A 17,306-nucleotide genomic window follows, 5' to 3' on the forward strand; every position below is an offset into this window, starting at 1 on the left:
ATTGCTCTTTCCTCCTCCTGGTTGAAAAAATGACTTAGTGGATGTTTACCCTCACCTTACCTGAGGAACCATGATGAGCTGATGTGAGTGCTTGCACTAGAACTTCTCCCCCTCCTTACCTTCATCACAGTGTTATAGAGAGATATGAAGGTTGTGAACAGGTCCAGATAGCGGGTTGTGAAGACAAGGGCGAAAAGAATCTGACTTTTCCCAGAGATACCTGCAGCACAGGGAGGAGAAAGTAAGGTAAGGTAGATGAGGGGAAAAATCTTTAGGATGGTATGTTTTCCCTTGCATCTTCTTTGGAAACTGTGGTATACATGCATATTTCTTTGTGCAGAAGGGAACCTGTCCAAGTTATTGTGCAAGATGGACTCTTTCAGGCATGTTTTTTTTTTTTTTTTGAGGGGAGAATTGATATTTCTAGGGGTGGGTGATCAGGGTAGCAGTCCTTTCCTACTGCCGGAAGTGTTTGGTAAATCACAATACGTTCAGGAACTCATTGGATGTGGATAGTAAGTGCCTATTGCACTGGTATTGGGCCTGGCTGAAGTTGTGCCCTACTGATCCTCATGATCAATGTTCACCTGAGCCAGATCTGTCTTTGTAACCGGTCATCTGCACCAGGACAGGTAATCGTGTAAGTATTCACCTATCAGGGCTAGATGAAAGTCAAGTGGGTGCCAGAGTCCACAAACCAGGTTAAGTGGAGATGTTGCTGCAATGGGGTTATCATGTGTGTTTGTGACTTTAGTAAGGGAATACTGACCACATCAAGAATAGCTCAAGCTTGGGAGCCCTAGTAACTCTAGACTCACCTCTGGACCAGGCCAGAGTCTCCCTAAGTGGTAGGGCAAACTCCTGATGCCCCTGGGCCCTGCTTTGAACTGTTGGGAACGGCTCTTGGTTGGCAGATTCACTTCTTTGGCCAATTCAATCCTTACTGTCATGAAAATGCCTTTCTTTTCCCTCCCTTGCCCCCTTCACACGCCTGCCTACCTGGTCGTGGGTTTGTGTGATGTGGCATCTGCCACATTAGGGAAAAGCTGAGGGATCAGGGAGCAGCCCACGGATGCTGATGGTGCTTAGTCACCACTGGCTGGGCCTCCAGCATGAGAAGCAGCATGGAGAGGGTGACAAAATGCAGTAAAATCATATAGTTTTTCTACCTGTGATAACTGTTGTGGCACAGCAACCCAGCCCTGAAATCCCTTAGGAGAGGAATTTGTGAACTCCAAACAAAATACTCCTTTGGGAAGCAACTGCTCCAGTTTCCTCGCACAGGCCTGCTCAGCAGGTCCTGGGGGAGGCTCTGGTACCTGCCTGCAGGCTTGCAGGGCCTCCCGCCTAAAGCAGCAGCCACGCGACGTGCGAGATCTTGTCCAGTTCCTCTCCTGTCTCGCTGAGTAATGCTAGACACATGGCTTCAACCAGGGGTGATTTGCCAAGGCTCTGTGAGGGCAAGCCTTCCCCCTCCTCAGCTGCTGATCTGGGGACTGTGCAGCCTTTTGGATGTCAGAGTGGAAAGTGCAGAGCATTACTATGTATCTGTTGCTTCATGTGGCCAGCAGGCAGCCTAGGAGTGTGGGGGCTGGCTGTGTGCAAAGCTCTCCTTGAGCAGTTTTGTGGCCCTTAGCAAAGGTGCCTCCATTGCTTTCTCTCTGGGTTTCTTTTGCTGGAGATTGTTGGTTTTGGTGGAGCCACAGCTTCTTTTGCTTATTTTCCACCTTCCTCCAGCCGTATTACCCACCCTTTCATTTCATCACCCCAAGACAACCACCTGCATCGAGGCTGTGTGCTTTGCCACATCACATCCTTCCAACATATCCATCTCACTCCTGGCAGGGGAAATCACCCTGGGCTGTGGTGGATTTGCGGGCAACTTCTACAAAGGCCCCCAAACTTGTCAAAAAATTAAGATGTATCAGCAAGGAAGAGGAGAAAGATGGAGAAGCAGCAGAGCGGGATGTAGGAGTGAAAACAAAGAGAAGGAAGCGTAATTTTCTCTGAGGACCCAGGCTGGGAGGGATGACAGCTTGCACAGGCTATCGCTAGCCTGAGCAGCCCCGATTTCACCTCCCCCTGCCCACACACCTCATCTCCATGACCTTCTCCCTTGGACCTCGCACACGGTCGCCTTCCAAGAAGGAGCCCCTCTTTCCCCAGCGTGCAAAGAAAAGGGTGTGGGAGCAGGTGGAGAAAACTCACCGGCACAGGACTTGGACTTCTGGATCTTAAGCAGCAGGATGATAATAGCCAGCAAGTGGGAGACATCTCCCAGGATCCGGAAGACGTTCATTGCTATGCGAGCTCCTCAGAGGCAAAGCAAGCAGGTTGTTTGCACGGGTGGACGGGACTGGGGCAGCCTCTAGGGCTTCCCCAAAAGGTTGTTACTTGGTAAAACTCAGCAGTAAATTTTTTTTGCCCTAGCCTTGATCAAGTAGATGCTTTCTTCCAACTGAACTTTCTTTTTATCTGTGTATGGAGTCCTCTCTTCTGGTGGAGGAAAATTCAGACTCCCTCTATTAAAAAAAGCCTGCTCTTCCTGCACGACTTTCCCTTCCAGGGTCAACTGCCTCCCTTGCTTAAATTTACCTCAAGGTAGATTTTATCTCCACCAGATCCAGTTTGTCCCCAGGGGTTTTCTCTGTCTGCAGCTCTTCCCCCCTCTCAGCTGATCTCCCAAGCAAAGTTGGGTTTTGTCCCCAGGAAGGACCCAGACTAAGTCTGCTCAGCAATCCCAAAGCCAGCACTGGGTGACGTGGCTCCTGGCTGTCTGGGGAGGAGAGAAAGGAGGAGGAGGCGGGAATAACTGCGCTATTTTTCCCTTTTCTTTTTTTTTTCCCCTTCCTCTTTTTTTCCCTACTTGTCTCAAATTACACGCGGAAGTGTCCTTAAAGGGGAAAAGGCAAACGGAAATGATTATCCATCATCTGGGATTGGGTGGGGGGGAGGATGGGAGAACAGTCCTCTGACTGTCAGGCTTTTGAGGGACGGTGATGGTCCCTTTGGACACATGAATCCCTGTTTTGCTCTGAGCCAGGCAGCCGTGTGCCCTGCAGCCTGCTCCCTAGCGTACGGTCCCGTGTTAACTCCAGCACTTTCTAGGCAGTGATTCTCTAGCCTAACAGAAACTGCTATTAGGAAAAATTTCCTGGCATTCACCCAGCGCTCCCCTATGCTCCTCTCCGCCTAGTAGATCAAAGGAAGGGGGTGGGAAGAGATTTGATTTGAACGTCTTTGGCTTGCATGACTTCATATTGCGACTGCGGTTCCAGCCCTCTTTGGTCTGCCTGAACTGAGCAGAGGGTTGTTCCCTCTCCCTCCTCGAGTGCCAAAACACTGCAGCCTTCCCCTGCTCTGCACCCTCCTCTCTGCTGCGCTGGGGACCTTCGTCCTCCTGAGTATTTTAGGGCACTCCCTGGCTGCTTCGCTCATTTTGCTGGGGGTGCCTACCACCAAATATTGATATACGCTGCTCTGGACCTTAGCTGTTTCCCTTAGTGACCACCTTTGGGGGCTGGACACTGAACTAAATAGCCCTCAGCCTGGGCAGTTATATCTCCTCACAAAGTGTCCCTGCTGAGGACACTCATGCTGCGCACAGCCTTTGGATGTCCTCGTCCAGAGCGGTGCAGCTGGTTCTGGTTGTTCCTCCAAAAGAAATGTGGATTCATGGTCAAGCAGCTGGAAAAGAGCCTGGGGACTGCCTCAGCCATGGACAGCTAAGCTCCGGAGAGAGGGAGGAGGGAACGTGGCTTGTGTGTTGGCTCCCAGATATAAGCTGGAAACCAAAAGCATCCAAGAGCCCAGCCTCAGAGGAAAAAAGTTCTCCCAAAGGCTGGTTTTAAATAAACTTCACTGAAAATATTAATCATAGATTCCTTCAAGTGGATTGAAAAACAAGTAATGCACATATTATGTGAAAGAAATACATATATATGATCATTTTTATAAATTTAACAAAAAGGAAAGGATATTAGTAGTGACTTTGCTACATAGTTTTCATATATTCAGAAACAGTCATTGGTGAATGATCTACTTAAGATAAATCATGTTCTTGCATCAGAGGTTAAGCTGTGAAGAATGAAGCATCTCATTGTAGCTGCTGGGGGATGAGGACCTCAGCATGAAGATGGGTTCAGCAACAGGAGAACACTACAGGCCCCTTTTTATTATCTAATTGCTACTATAAAACTCTCTTAATTCAGCCCTGACAAATGGATGGTTTAATTTGTCACCTTGTCCCTAAGCAAATTGTATCTGGCCATTAGTCTAATTTTGCTCCTCCATGGTTATGTGACCCACGCTGCCCTTGTCCGGTGGCCGGTTTGGGCTGCTGACCACTCTGTCCCCACTCTTTGCCTGCAGCAATTTCCTTCAATTCTTCCTCCTTTAGCATGTCCTTATGGGCTCAGTCTGGAGTAAAATCCTTAATGATTAAAGTGTAAAAATATTATTCTTGGTGCTTACTAAGAGGACTAACAAGTCTATTAATGTTACCAGATTCCTTTCTGAATACATTTGCATACATTTCCTCCTTGCCCATTAGGCTGGCTGCCGTGTTTTCCCTCTTTGCCTCTACAACACCTGGTGTACTGGGCTTTTCCAGCCCTGAGTTTCCAGGTTTGGCTAGAAAACACTTGCTTAGCCTAGTGAAACAGAGAGAGGGCCCCTGCCTGCAGTCTGCAAGTATGTCCAAGCAGAAAATAGCAGAGCGGGAGAAGAGTTTCGACTAAAGGACAATGTCGGGGAAGGAACAACTGGGTATGAAGTGGTGGTAACTCAGGCTGAAACCAGGTTTCCAGCCACCGGAGCAGAGTCATCCTGGACTTCAGCAGGAATTTGCTGGGTAAAGGCTCTCGATACCTTCAGAGGGAGCTGGTTGGGAAAAGCGCTGCGCGGTGCAGGTGGGGCCTGAGCACAGTGGCACCCATGGCCCTGCACAGCAGCAATCGCCTGCAGGGACTCTGGGTGAGATCTGCCTTAGGGCAGGAGAGTAGCTGTAACCTTACACGGTCTCTATGCTGAGGACAGCAGATGGTGGCTGTAAATAAACTAGTGGTGGGTACTGGCAATGGGGTGGGAATTGCTCCATGGGACTTGCTCTGTTTCCTTGGGGTGCCCTTTCCAGCCTCATCCTGAGCCCCTTCATGCTGGGTCTCCCTCTGCAAACTCTTCTCGCTGGTTTTAGGAGCCCTTCTGTCGCCCTGGTGCTCTTCACATCTTCACCCACAGGGTGAAGCTTGCCTGTAGTCATCAGTGAAGAGGTAAGACTCCTGCCAGCGGCAAAGGTTTATTCTCTTTAGCTTATGCCCTTGTGCCCTCACAGGACCTAAGCGGAGCAGCTCAGCCCCCAGCCCTGCTTTTATTTCCTGCCCTGGCCCCAGGTACCACCAGCTGAGGAGACAGTCAGAGGGTTTTCGTGCGAGCAGCTGGGGTGAGTGTCCTGAGGGCTCGCCAGAGCCAGAGCAAGTGAAGGGAAAATGCGGAGAAGGGGGATGGCAGTGCCTCCAGCCCCAGCTGCAACATGCTGGTGGGGTTGGGGTCTCCCTGCAGGACGTCCCCGTGTGCCGCATGAGCCCCTGCCGCCGCGCGGGCCATGGAGGGGGGTGTGCATGAAGGTTGCTGGGAGGGTGAGAGGCATCGGGCCACCGAGTGCTTTAAAGAAGAAAAACTGGCACACAAAGTGGGAACAAGTAAAAATAAACCTTCCCTCCTCCCCACCTCCTTCCCTGCCACAACATAAAGCGCCTCGCACCGGGTGTCTCCCTGCCTCCCGAAATAATGCCGGGGCGCTGCCACTGCCGTGCTCGGTGATGCTCTCTCCATGCCTCCTGTTTCCATGGCGACTGCAAGGAATGTCGCCAGGGTGACAGGGAGGAGAGGGAGCTGGGATTTGGCATTAAAAACTGGAATTTGGAGGTTTTTTTTTTTTTTTAATTCTATTTTCATTTTTCCCTCTCTCTGTTTGCTGGTTTGGGAGACTCACTCTCCCAGAGAGCCCCTGGGCGCAGGAGCAGCAATTTCTTCCAGGGCTGCTTTCCCTCCCAGGCCTTTCCCTGATCCCAGCAGTTTGGCCAGGAGAAGGAGGGGAAAAGGGGAGTTATCCTGCTTGCTAAAGCCTTTTTCTTTTTTCTGCTACCAGCAAGGTTTTTGCCATGGGCAGCTGCTTGGCCAGGAGTCCCCCTCCATTCCCATGCAGGGCCACGGCTCAGGGCACCTCCAGGCTACGTGGGACCATGGTCAGCCTCTGGGGGTTCATCCCAGACGATTCATCCCATGCCAGAAATGCGGAGAAGAGGGAGGCAATTTGGCACCACAGGCTGTGCTGGGGCGCGTGGCGGGTTGCGAGCCTTGTGGGCTGCTTGCATCTGTCACTGGGTTACTAAGGCTGGCAGGCGCAGAGCAGCGTAGTGCCCACTGGCTGGCTCTGCTGGGGTGGCCCTGAAGCTCTCCTGGGCTGGTGGCGACTTTGGCTGGGGTCGTGGCAAAGCAGGACCACAGGTGCCCAAGCAGCGGCTGCTCACACCATGGTCGCACTTGGCCTCATCCCAGGCGGGAGAGGGGTCAGGAGCTCACTTGCCTTGCCATGAGCTCCTGCATCCCCCCTCCATCCCTCCGCCTCCCCCATCCCCACAGCAGCATTGGGAAAGGTTGGCGGAGTGGGGCTATTTTTGGGACCGTCTCCCTGGCAACGGCTGCCACCACCGTCTGTGGTGGCTTTTCCATAGGTGCTAAAATATTCCACGCTGCTTATTAAAGCGGGTGCCAGTGGAGACGGGCGGGGGTGGGGAGTGTGAGCCACCCTGCTGCCGGGGCCGGTGGGCCCCATGGCGGCTGGGGGCACGGCTGGCCTGGGGGCACATGCAGGGATGGGATGGCCAGCGCAGGGTGACTTCCTGGAGATGACATCCCCCAGGTCCTGTCTGGCAGCACTTGCCATGCTGCGGCTTGTCTGCTGTGCTGGGCTCACCAGGAAGGGCGCTGCGCCATGCGGGAGGCACAGCTAGCGAGCCTCTGGTCAGAAAGACGAAGGGAAACATGGGTGCTGCGTGTCTTGTTCCTGCTTCAGGTGTCCTTCCCAGCCAGACCAGCTGTGGAGAGATTTCAGGGTGAGCAGGAGCATTGAGTGATAAGAAGAGAAAGAGATCGACAGTGAAAAACTAAAATGAAGGTTAAGCAGCTGCTTGGATGCCCAAGTGCCTCATGGCTTCACCTCTTGCCGAGATGGGGCAGGAGCCTCTCAGTGGCACCAGCGGAGAGGGAGAGACTTGCCCAAGGCCACACAAGGGGGCTTTGGCGCAGCCAAGGAAGGAGCTGGGGCTCCCTTTCTTGCTTTCGACGTTGGCTTCAGCATGAGGCAAGAGCGAGCAGGGCTCTCACTGATAAAGTCACTGGGAAGGAAACTGGACCCTGGTGCATGACACAACCTCATGGCTCCTTTCTCCCGCATCCTCCTGCCCGAGGGGTCCCAGAGCACTTCTGACACTGCCCTGAAATTTCACTCCTACTGGGGTAAAAGAGGACTCAGCAGTATTTTCAACCCATATGACGAGGAGGGAAAATGACTGCTGAGATGCCAGGGGCAGGTACAATTTCACATGGGGAACCCGAGCAGCACATGCCAGTAGCTCTGGAGAAGCAGCCCCAGCCCTTTAGGGCTGCAACTGCCCTTGGATCAGGTCTTATTTGAAAGAAAGTCCCACGCCCATGTGGACAAGATCCCCTTAGTGACACCCTAGGGACTGACCCCAAAGGGCCCGCGAGAGAGCACTGCCTCCACTGAAGCCCCAGCATTGCAGCCCCTCTGCCTGCTGGGACGACTCCTGCTTGGGCACTTTGCGAGCGGCACTTTGTGGAGCAGCTGCAGTGGGCTGGGGTGAGCTGGCTGCTTGCAGGATGCTGGCTGCTCTCCCCATTTTCAGCTGCTAATCCACACTGAGAGATGCTAAAAATACACTGTTCTCCTGATGTTACTTTTCCAGGTAAGTGCAGGCTGCACTTGCTGCAGTGATGCTCAGCAAAGCACGTGGGGGATTGGTGTGGGGGGCAGTGGTCCCTGTGGCATGTTGTGTGAGGGTGGAACCCACGCACTGGGAGGTTGCAGGCTGGTTTTAGGAGGGGAGGAGGGTGTGATCTCTGCAGGACAGGGACCCAGGAGACAATCAAACAATGATTTTCAATCTTTTTTGATCTCTCTAGATTTTCAGCAAGCTGAGGCCTCCTGACAACAGCTTGGCTCTCCACGGGCTCTGGAGATGCAGCTGGTGGGTCCCCATGTGCCAGCAGATCCCCTGTGGCTCTCCAGGTTGGATCAATGAGAACTTCATTTTGATGGCTCCAGAATTTGGCTTGTGCTGGTGTCTTAACACTGGGGATGATAGATGAGACACGAAGATGGAAAACACATCCAACCACCACCATTGGCCTGGCGTGTGGTTGTCTCCAGGAAGGCCGTGCATGTAGCTGGTGGCTGCAATGTCACAACCCACTTACAGTATCCAGATTCCCTCCAAAACAAAAGGGACAACTTCACTACTTGGCACCAGCGTAAGGAAGCCCACTGCTTTTCCCTCTCCCTCCCCCCTTTGCCTTGAAGAAGAGATAAAAGCCCCGGAGATGTTGCAGGGAGTGGAGCCCCAGGGGGAAGTTTCCAGGAAAAAGTTTGCAGTGGGGCTATCACGTCGCATCCCTGGAGGCCCTGAATGAGCTCCACAGTGATGCCACAGTACCCACGGCTGATGTTGGGTGAAGAAAGTGGCTTGGACGTACGCAGCAGGCCTTGCGAGCCTATTGCCTCCCAACACGCAAGAGCAGATAGTTTGGGGAAGACACCAGGCTGTGTGTCTGGCATGTCTCTGGGGCTACAGCATCTCTGCAACGGGGGCCTTGTAGCAGTTCTCCATTGAGTCGCAACATAAAATACACCGGAGGAGCAGGAACTGAGTTCGCCTCTGACTGGTCCCTCCATCCCCATGTTTCCATCCAAAGTGTTGCTCGTCCCAGGCCGGATGGCTAGCAGTGTTGCTGAGCAGAAAGGTCTGGCCATAGGTGCTGGGAGGTGGGAGCCACTTGTGCCTCAGGGGCCCAGGAAAGCCGCGGTGATGTCCCATGACCTCCAGCAAACGCTCTGCAAGAGCTGGGGAATTAGATGGAGAATTTGGTCCTTTCTCAAAGCAAGGTCTGAGTTCAGCCAGGTGGAAAAAATCCTGCCCATGGCTATTTAAGCCTCTCATAACAGACCAGCAGCCAGTTCCTGCCTCCCCGGGGGCTCCCCGCAGGCCTGCCACTTCCCCCTGCCTTTGGTTGCACTCTCCTCTCCCCCATTGCAGCTCTGCAGCGTGTATCCATGGCTCTGAGATCACACGCGAGGATGGGCTAAAGTAGCGGAAAGCTGTTGGATCCTACCACAGAGTTACTGACTTCTTAGCTACAGACTGCATAGCAATCAGAGAGGGGGAGAGAGAGCCAGAGGAAGAGAGCGGGAGGAAAAAGAGAGGAAGAGTGGAGGGGAGTATGGTAGAGATGGCACAGAAATTTGTGAAATAGAGAAAGGGGATAGAGAAGGCAAGGATAAATAAAGAAAGAGAAGGAGAGAAGCAGGCAGAAGGGAGAGACCAGAACTCATCACCAAGCTGCAGCCACAAATCAGAGCTCTGTGGGATGGAAACTCCTGAGAGCAAAAAATGCTGAAGAGAGGCAGAGGCAGAGGAAGAGGAAGGAGAAGAGCACTGACATGAACAGGGGAGAGTTAGGAGAAGAGCGAGTCACGGGGAGGAAGTAGCTACTTGAAAGAAAAGAGGCGAGAGAGGGCTGAAGAGAGTCCTCCCAGATTCCTTCAGCCCAGGCGAGCTGAGGCATTTCATGGTGAGATGGAGAAATCGCCCGCTTTTCCCTTCGTCTGATATTGGCTCTCTACGGCTCAAGCAGGGAGCAGCTATCAGCAGCTATCGGCAGGAGCTGGGTAAGAGATGATGCTGGTTAGCACTACTCCACTTCGTGGCATGATAATGGGAAGGTTTTTTCCTCTGAAAATAATGCATTGTTTCATCTGCGCTAGCTCTGAGGAACAGCTATAAATATAACCTAGTGAGATATGCATGGCTTCATGTGAGTGTGCTAGTGAATAACAAAGTTGACTGTGTGCATTGCATATGTAAATATAGAAAGCGAAGCATATGTGTGCAAAAGGGCAGAAACACATCTGTTTGTAACCTCCCTAACTTTCCTCCTTTCACCTCCACACACGGACTTTGGTTACTCTGCAGGTAACTTTTCCATTTTTTCAGCTCCCAATATTTTCTTAGCTCCTTCTCTCCCAGGGCTGAGTCTTGTTTGCCTTTCATTTCTTCTGGCTGCCACCATCCACACCTAATGTGCGATGGTGCAAGCTATTTCCCTAAGACAGCCTGGAGAAGAGCAGATCTGGAAACCCTGTGCCAGTCCTCAGCAATCTCTGGTGCGTTGAGGGTTGATGCAGATGCATGGGCTCTCCCTCTGTCCAGGGAGCTGTTTGGACTCCCAAACCCACCGCTGGCTCCTTTGCATTCAAGCTCTTCTAGTATCTGCTGGGCTGGTCTTGCTGGTGGTGGTCTGACATCCCCCAGCTCTTCCAGATAATGCTTTTCGGAAACTGTGAGCAAAATGCTGGAGAAATTCTGCTCTTGCTCCCCACTGGCATCCTTGTTGGAGTGGGGCTCATCAGGTGGGTTTGCATGGTGTAGGCAGGTCACCCCAGCAGTCCCTAGCGCCGGCATCAGCCCCAGTGCCCTCTCCCCTAGGCAAATAGCAGAGAGTAACAAAACTCCCTCTGCCAAAGGCCTGGAGTCTCCCATCCCCAGCACCCAGCCCTGACTTTATCCTGGCAAAGCTAATGGCAGCTCTGGGGCCTCTCCCTTCTCCCTCTCCCCCTCCAAAAAGGGACGCTGCTCCCAGGAGGAAGGAAGAAGGACAGGGACATGTCGGGTGCTGTGGGGCAGGCGATGCAGCATGGATAGGGTCAGAGGCACAGGTTGCTCTGTGCATCTTGATTTGTGGATGTGTGACCCCCAAAAAGCTTACCTCTCTCTCTTGGGCAGAAAAAAAAGAAGACAGTGGATGGCAGCCTATGGTGTTTACTGAAACGTGTGTCCCACATGGTTATGGGTGTAGGGAGACCCAGTGCCACCTGCTAACCACGGCCAGCAACGGGGCTGGCAATATGCTGCAACTCGCCTGGGCGTGCTCTGAGCTGGCTGCAAAGGGCAGCTGGTGGCAGCGCATGCGGGGGCTGTGCGGCGGGGGGGATGGCATGCAAGGACAGCCCTCCAAGCCCAGGGCAGGTGTGCGGCTCCTGGGACCCCTCAGTTTTGCAGTGGTGTCTACAGGAGGCAGGGGAGCCGTGCCTGCCTGCGGGGTGGGGACGATGATGACCTGGAGCCAAGGAGGGGACAGGGAGGTGTGTGGGGGAGCGCGTCTCGCCAAAGACGTCGGGATGTGCCCCCTCCTTATCAGCCATCGGAAGTGGCGCCTACAGGAGCCTGAGTCACCTGAGCACGTGGCCACCCTTGTTTGTAGTTGCCGACAATAATAATATGTATAGGAGGGACATGTACTTTATAAGGGAAACGTGAGCCCCGTAGGGACAGGGGGTGGTGAGGAAGGCAAGAGGGGGTGATGAGGAAGGCAAGAGACAGAGAGGAGAGCAGTGCAAAAAGTGAGCCGGAGAGGGCTGATCTGGAGAGAAGTGGAGCTCTCTCCTTTCCCCTCAGATGCCAAAATCTGCTGTGCTGGTTCGGGGACTGGTAGAGTCCCTGTCCTTGTGGCCTCCCAGTATGGCTGGTGAGGAAAGCTGAGAGAAACCCCCACCAGTCCCGCCAGGCGAGGTGATGGCCAGGGGAATGAGGAGGTTGTTTGGTAGGACACGTCCCTGCTGGCCGCTCTGGCCATTTTCCCACTCTGAGCTCTGCTGGGGACGTCCTTCTGGAGCACAGTGTCTCGGCTGTGCCCGCGCTAGAAGCCCTCCCTTCCCACCTGCCTGCTCTTGCTGATCCCCTCCCTGCAGACCCGTTTCACTCAGGTTCGTGCTATGAGGCCATTTTTGGTGACCCACAATGAGTCCCTCCCCTGTGGCTCCTCTTGGAGGAATTATTTGGTGCCTCCTGCCCATTAACGCTGCTGGGCTGGGCTGCCAGCTCGGCTCATCTGCTGGCCTCCACCCATGGAGCAGCTGCATTTTCTGGGATGGCATCGCCCTTGGGAGGGTGCTGGGGAGGGGGCGAAGGACACAGTAATGGATACCTGGTCCGGCGTCCTCTGCTCGCTGACATCAATGCCGATACATAGTGGGGTGGTTAATAGCAATCTGCCTTCAGCAAGTTCAAACTTTTCTGTGTTGTTACGTTAGTCTATTGGGTTAGTTTAATCTGACAGAGCGGCCAGGGATCAATAGATGGATGCTTGTGTCTTAGTGATCGATCCCTTATTCATAAACGCGCAGCTTCCCAGCCTCCTACTAACACTCATTTTTCTGTGAATGGTAAAAATTGACTGAAGCTGCCTTAGCGTTCCTTGCAGCACTGCAAAATCACTTAGGTCTAAATTAACATTCTCTGAAGGCGCTGCTTGTGTGCACTTTAAAGAGCTGGAGGGTCCTCAAACAGAGCATGCAGAGGCACAGACACTGATATCCCCACCAAAACAAGGTAGCTTTACCAGGGATGGTCAGGCTTGAAGCCTCTTTTGAAGAGAGATTGTGATTTCTCTGTCAGGCAGTGGCTTTGTATGGGCAGGAGCTGCCTTTGAAACCACCACACTGCCATGTGGCTGATACCCAGGGTCAGCTGCGGGGCCTGCACCAGGCACACCACTGAAACGCTGCGGTCTGAGTGCGACCGTTTCTCGGGGCCTTTTGGTCTGCGTGGGAAATGCTGCCACAGTTGGTAAGGGTCTCAAGCTGGCTGCAGTGAGATGAGATTTTTACCCCATGAATCCCATGCTTGCTTAGATCTCTCCCTGGAATGGGTTGGGGTAGGATAATTTAGTTTTCATGACAAATTTTGAGGTTCCAGGTTCTGTCTCATCAGGGTAGAGATGAAACAAGACCTGAGGAATGTTTCTATAAATGAAACCATGCTAAAATGACTCGTTTCAGATTGAATCACTCAGGTTTTTGAGTAGATTCTCTCCTTCTGACCCCTCAAACATGTTGTCCAGAAGGTAAGACAGTGTTGTGGCCTGTTGAGTGATGGGGAAAGACTTCAGGTGGATCAGGTAATGCAGCAGAGAAAGGCCACGGAGTGAGGCTGCAGCAAGAGAACCACGACTCGTCTGTGCCCAGTGCCTTGAACCACAGAGCTGGAAAGCAGATGGGGGGGGCATCGCTCTGCAGAAACGCACAAAGTTCAGTCCTGGGTAAAGACGAGATAGGAGCCAACTCTGTAAATGCCAGCCGCAGCGTGGGAGGTTTGACAGGCCTCTGCTGTTGCTGACCACAAGCGACCAGAGGCGTACCTCGGGGACTGTCCTCTCAGGAACTTTGCCATAGTCAGTTTGTCTCTAGGAACCGGTTTGGCACTGACCTATCCAGGAATTTTGGAGAGAAGCTGCTGCCTGGGATGGGAAGCTCCTTGGGCTGGCACCAGCCTAGTTTGTAAGCCAGGGCAGTACTTAGCCTTAAAGATCCCAATCCGAACTGTCCGAACGGTCTTATGTCCGGTCCTCCTTCACAACAGCAAATAATGAATGGAGAGCACCATGACTGCTGTCAGCAGGAGAAGGGAGAGAAAGGCAGAGGGGCAAGTTATCCTATGGATTTCCAGTCCTCCACACCTCTGACCTGGGAAATCCTGCTGCCAGTGCTGCCCGAGTACAAGCCAGCCCCCTCCACCGTCACAAAGGGCCTACCCCTCGCAATCTGGACTGCTGTTTTATTTCTATGGCAACATTTCTCCTGAAACATTTCAGAAAGAGCCTGGTGCAGCATGAAAATGAAGGAGGCAGCATCCCCCCATTCTGCCCCCTACGAAAGGCATGGAGAGAAGACCCTGCTGCCTCTCCTTGGCCCCTCCCCGGTGACCGGTGGCAGTGGCAGCGTGATGGGCAACTGACCCCGTAATGTGCAATCCACTTTATGGAGCTACGATGTCCCCAGCCCTGGCAGGAGGGCCGCCAGGGGCTTGGAGCAGAGCTGCGGCCAGCCAGGTGTCCCAGGGCGCTTTCTCTGCTGCTTCACCCCCATGCAATGTGAGCACAGCCTTCCCCTCTGCCTCAGTCCTGCCTTGTTTTTGCTCTTTTCCCTGACTTCATCCTTGTTTTCCCCTTTCTCTCTTCTGGTGCCCTCCTGCTCTGGGCTGTGGCAGATGCCTGCAGCCTGCTTCTACATGCACACAGAGGGGTCAGCGATGGGGACACTCAGGATTTGTCTGGTTTTGGCCTCTTCTGTAACAACATGAATGACCATTTTTGAAATGGGAGCTGGTGACAAGTGGTTGTTGAAGTTTGGTCATGTCACACGTGTGAGGCTGATCCCACCGTCATAGACAAGTTCTCTGTATCTTTCCCCCTTCCCACAACAAGAGGCATTACCTCTTCCTTTCCCCGAGCCATCCCCTTTCTCCAATTTGCCACGTAGCAGCAGTGTGAGTATGGGGGCTGGAAAGCAGACAGGAGCTGCCTAACACCATTTAGGACAGAAAGGTGCTCGGGCCCCTGGAGAATCTCAGCGATGCTACGAAGATGCAGTGCCTGCAACAGGACTAGACTTGGTGGCCCCAGAAGTCCTCTCTTGTCTGTCCCCATTGTTCCCATGACCAAAAAGAAGCCTCATGTCTAGGTTGAGGCGACACAGCAAGCAGCTCGCTGCCAGACGCTGCCATCAGCGCCGAAGTTACGGATAGCACAGAGTAATAGCGAGCGATACTTTTGGCAAAAGCAGGTAGGCAGGCAGCAAGCCAGTGGAAAACAGGAACGTGGTCCAGAGCAGCAGCGCGATCATAATAACCCATAACAACAGAGAGAAGCCGCAGGTGTAGAAGGAGGCTGTGTGTAAACACTGCTGCTGCGTGCCGTTTTGCACAGCCCTTCCCCTGCCGCCTTGAGGTGGCTGTGCCCGAGCCTGCCTGAACTCATGGATGGGAAACGGCGGCCTCGGCAGCACTGCCGTCTACCCGGCATGTCAGCTCCCTGGGCCTGAGCAGGGCTGCGTCCTGCCCCAGGCACAGCCACATCTCCGTGGTGCCACGTTGGGGAGCAGAGGGAAAAGGGGGCCGGATCTGGTAGTGGTGTGCCATAGCACATGTATCAGGTGAGGCTTAGCCTGGGGTGCGGCTGTGCTGCCCTCGGAGGACTTGGCATCGTTCAGGAGTGTTTGTTTAACTGGGCTGAACAAGCTGCGATCATCAGGCGTTTGCTTGTTTCAAAATACTCAAGCTCCTTTTCGGAAGAGTGCAGTTGTGCAGCTTACCTGGGACCCTGCTTAAGCGGTTTTTGGATGCTTGGTGAAAACAAATGGAAGCAATTTGCCATTACTTGCAGAACAGGGAGAAGTTAGGATCATGTCAGGAGACCGGTGGCTCTGTTGGGGTCTGCGTTAGAGTGGTAACACTGCACCGTGGGGCTTTGGGGGCCATATCTTTTTTTTTGGCTGATCCATTTACCTGTGAGCGGCCAGATCCAGCTCTGAGTTCAGTCAGAGTGCAGTGTCTGAGTGCTGAGTGGAGACTGCATCCTCTCCTAGATGGTGGCTTGGCATAGAGCGGGTGTCACTGTGGGAATTGCTCATTCAGTGCCTTTGTTGCTGTTGTCATTATTATTATTATTATCATTATCATTATCATTCATAACCTATTTTTAGGACTCCGCTTTGCCAGGCTTTTTGCATAGGCACAGGGAGAAAATCCCTGCCCTGTCAAGGTTGCGGTCAAAGTGGACAGACAGATGACAGTAGGCCCCCGTTAACCCCGTCTTTTCCTGTGTATGAATAACGATCCTCGTCCTGGACTAGCTGAAAGCCACCGAGAGTCCCCGTGTGGACTGCCCTCATGGCCAAGCCAACGTGGGCTTCAGGACGTGCTCTGCGCCACGGCCCAGGAACGCTGCTGGCAGTGCCTGCACGTGGGCAAGGGGCTGCACCGAATCCTGCGGTGACACCAACAGACAACGATTCCCCGGAGACGAGGAAACAGGGACTGGCCCTGGTCCCTGCATGCCTCGTCCACGCGGTGTCCGTGCCCCCGCTAGACCCACGGTTCATTTCTGAGGGTCACCCTCACACTCCCTCCGGAGCCAGCGGCCTCAAGCAAAGCTGGAGCACAGGGTGCTGGGCCGGACTCCATCTGCGCGGTGTAACATGCGTCTGATGCTGGGCACAACCACGCCGGTGTTTCTGAGCACCCCGGGGACACGGATGTGCAGGAATAGCTATCTACCGTCCTGCACCTTGGCTTGGGGAGCCAAGGGGTGCGAGGGCAGGTCTCCGATGGGGGGTGGTGTTCACCTCCTTCCCTTTTTGTGAGGCTCCTGGAAAGCAGGTTGCTAAATAAAAGGAGCTGCTGAGCTTTTGCTGCCTTTTAGACACCCCTTCCATGTTGTGCAGTCTCTGCTGTGGTTATAAGGAGAGCAAGTGAAGGGAACTATATATAGGGGTAAATGCAGATCTTACTTGAAAAGATTTAGTGCCTGTGACTGGCACCTCTTATCTGAGCCAGGAGCGTATGCTAATAGTGTGGTTCGCTGCTGTGATTGTATGATGAGTTTTGTGCTGTTATTTGGAGCATTTCTTATAGCCCCAGCTCTTGGGGTGGGGTGATTGGGTAAGATGCCATTTTCACTTTCGTAGCTGTGCTGAAAAGCTACAGGATGTGATCTGAGAGCACTTCAGTCATCTGGGAAGTGGAAACCTAGGGTATGCTACATACGTTCAGTTTTTAAGCTCCTGCAATTTTCCCACCCATCCTGCAGGGTCCAGTTCATGATTTTGGCAGGATGGCTGATGCTGTGTGTCTCAGCCCTGGTGCTTTCTTTGGGAGGGAATGGGACATGCTCTGGATCCTGGCCACTACAAAACCCCTGCTCCCTTTTGGCCAAGAACAATATCCAGAAAAGGCCTTTCAATCCTTTAATTTCCCTGCGAAGCTGGCAACTAAGATAATACCCACCTATCTCACTCCATGGGAACAAGCGGGGACTTCTGTCTGTCACCCCAGCAGCATCCTCGCCTTCCCCCACTCCCACCCCTGCTCTGCGTCCCCCAAGCCCCTGCCTCTTGCCCTCTCGCCCTCCCCATTTCAGAGGCAGACCGGTGCGTGACGGCCAGCACCAGCCCT

The 17,306-nt window shown here is 53.3% G+C and overlaps 1 protein-coding gene across 1 annotated transcript in view; it reads right to left on the minus strand.

The window, feature by feature from the left end:
• The window catches only part of KDELR3 (KDEL endoplasmic reticulum protein retention receptor 3), an 8,135-nt gene extending 5,319 nt beyond the window's left edge, over positions 1-2,816 (minus strand). Inside the window, exons 1-2 of the mRNA XM_026102076.2 lie at positions 2,209-2,816; positions 120-220 (exon numbers count right to left, since the gene is read on the minus strand). Coding sequence (XP_025957861.1) covers positions 120-220; positions 2,209-2,299 — 192 coding nt within the window. The 5' untranslated portion in view covers positions 2,300-2,816. The remainder of the gene's footprint in view (positions 1-119; positions 221-2,208) is intronic.
• Positions 2,817-17,306: the final 14,490 nt, after the last annotated feature.

Source organism: Dromaius novaehollandiae, chromosome 1 (assembly GCF_036370855.1).
Source record: "Dromaius novaehollandiae isolate bDroNov1 chromosome 1, bDroNov1.hap1, whole genome shotgun sequence".
In the NCBI taxonomy this organism is placed as follows: domain Eukaryota; kingdom Metazoa; phylum Chordata; class Aves; order Casuariiformes; family Dromaiidae; genus Dromaius; species Dromaius novaehollandiae.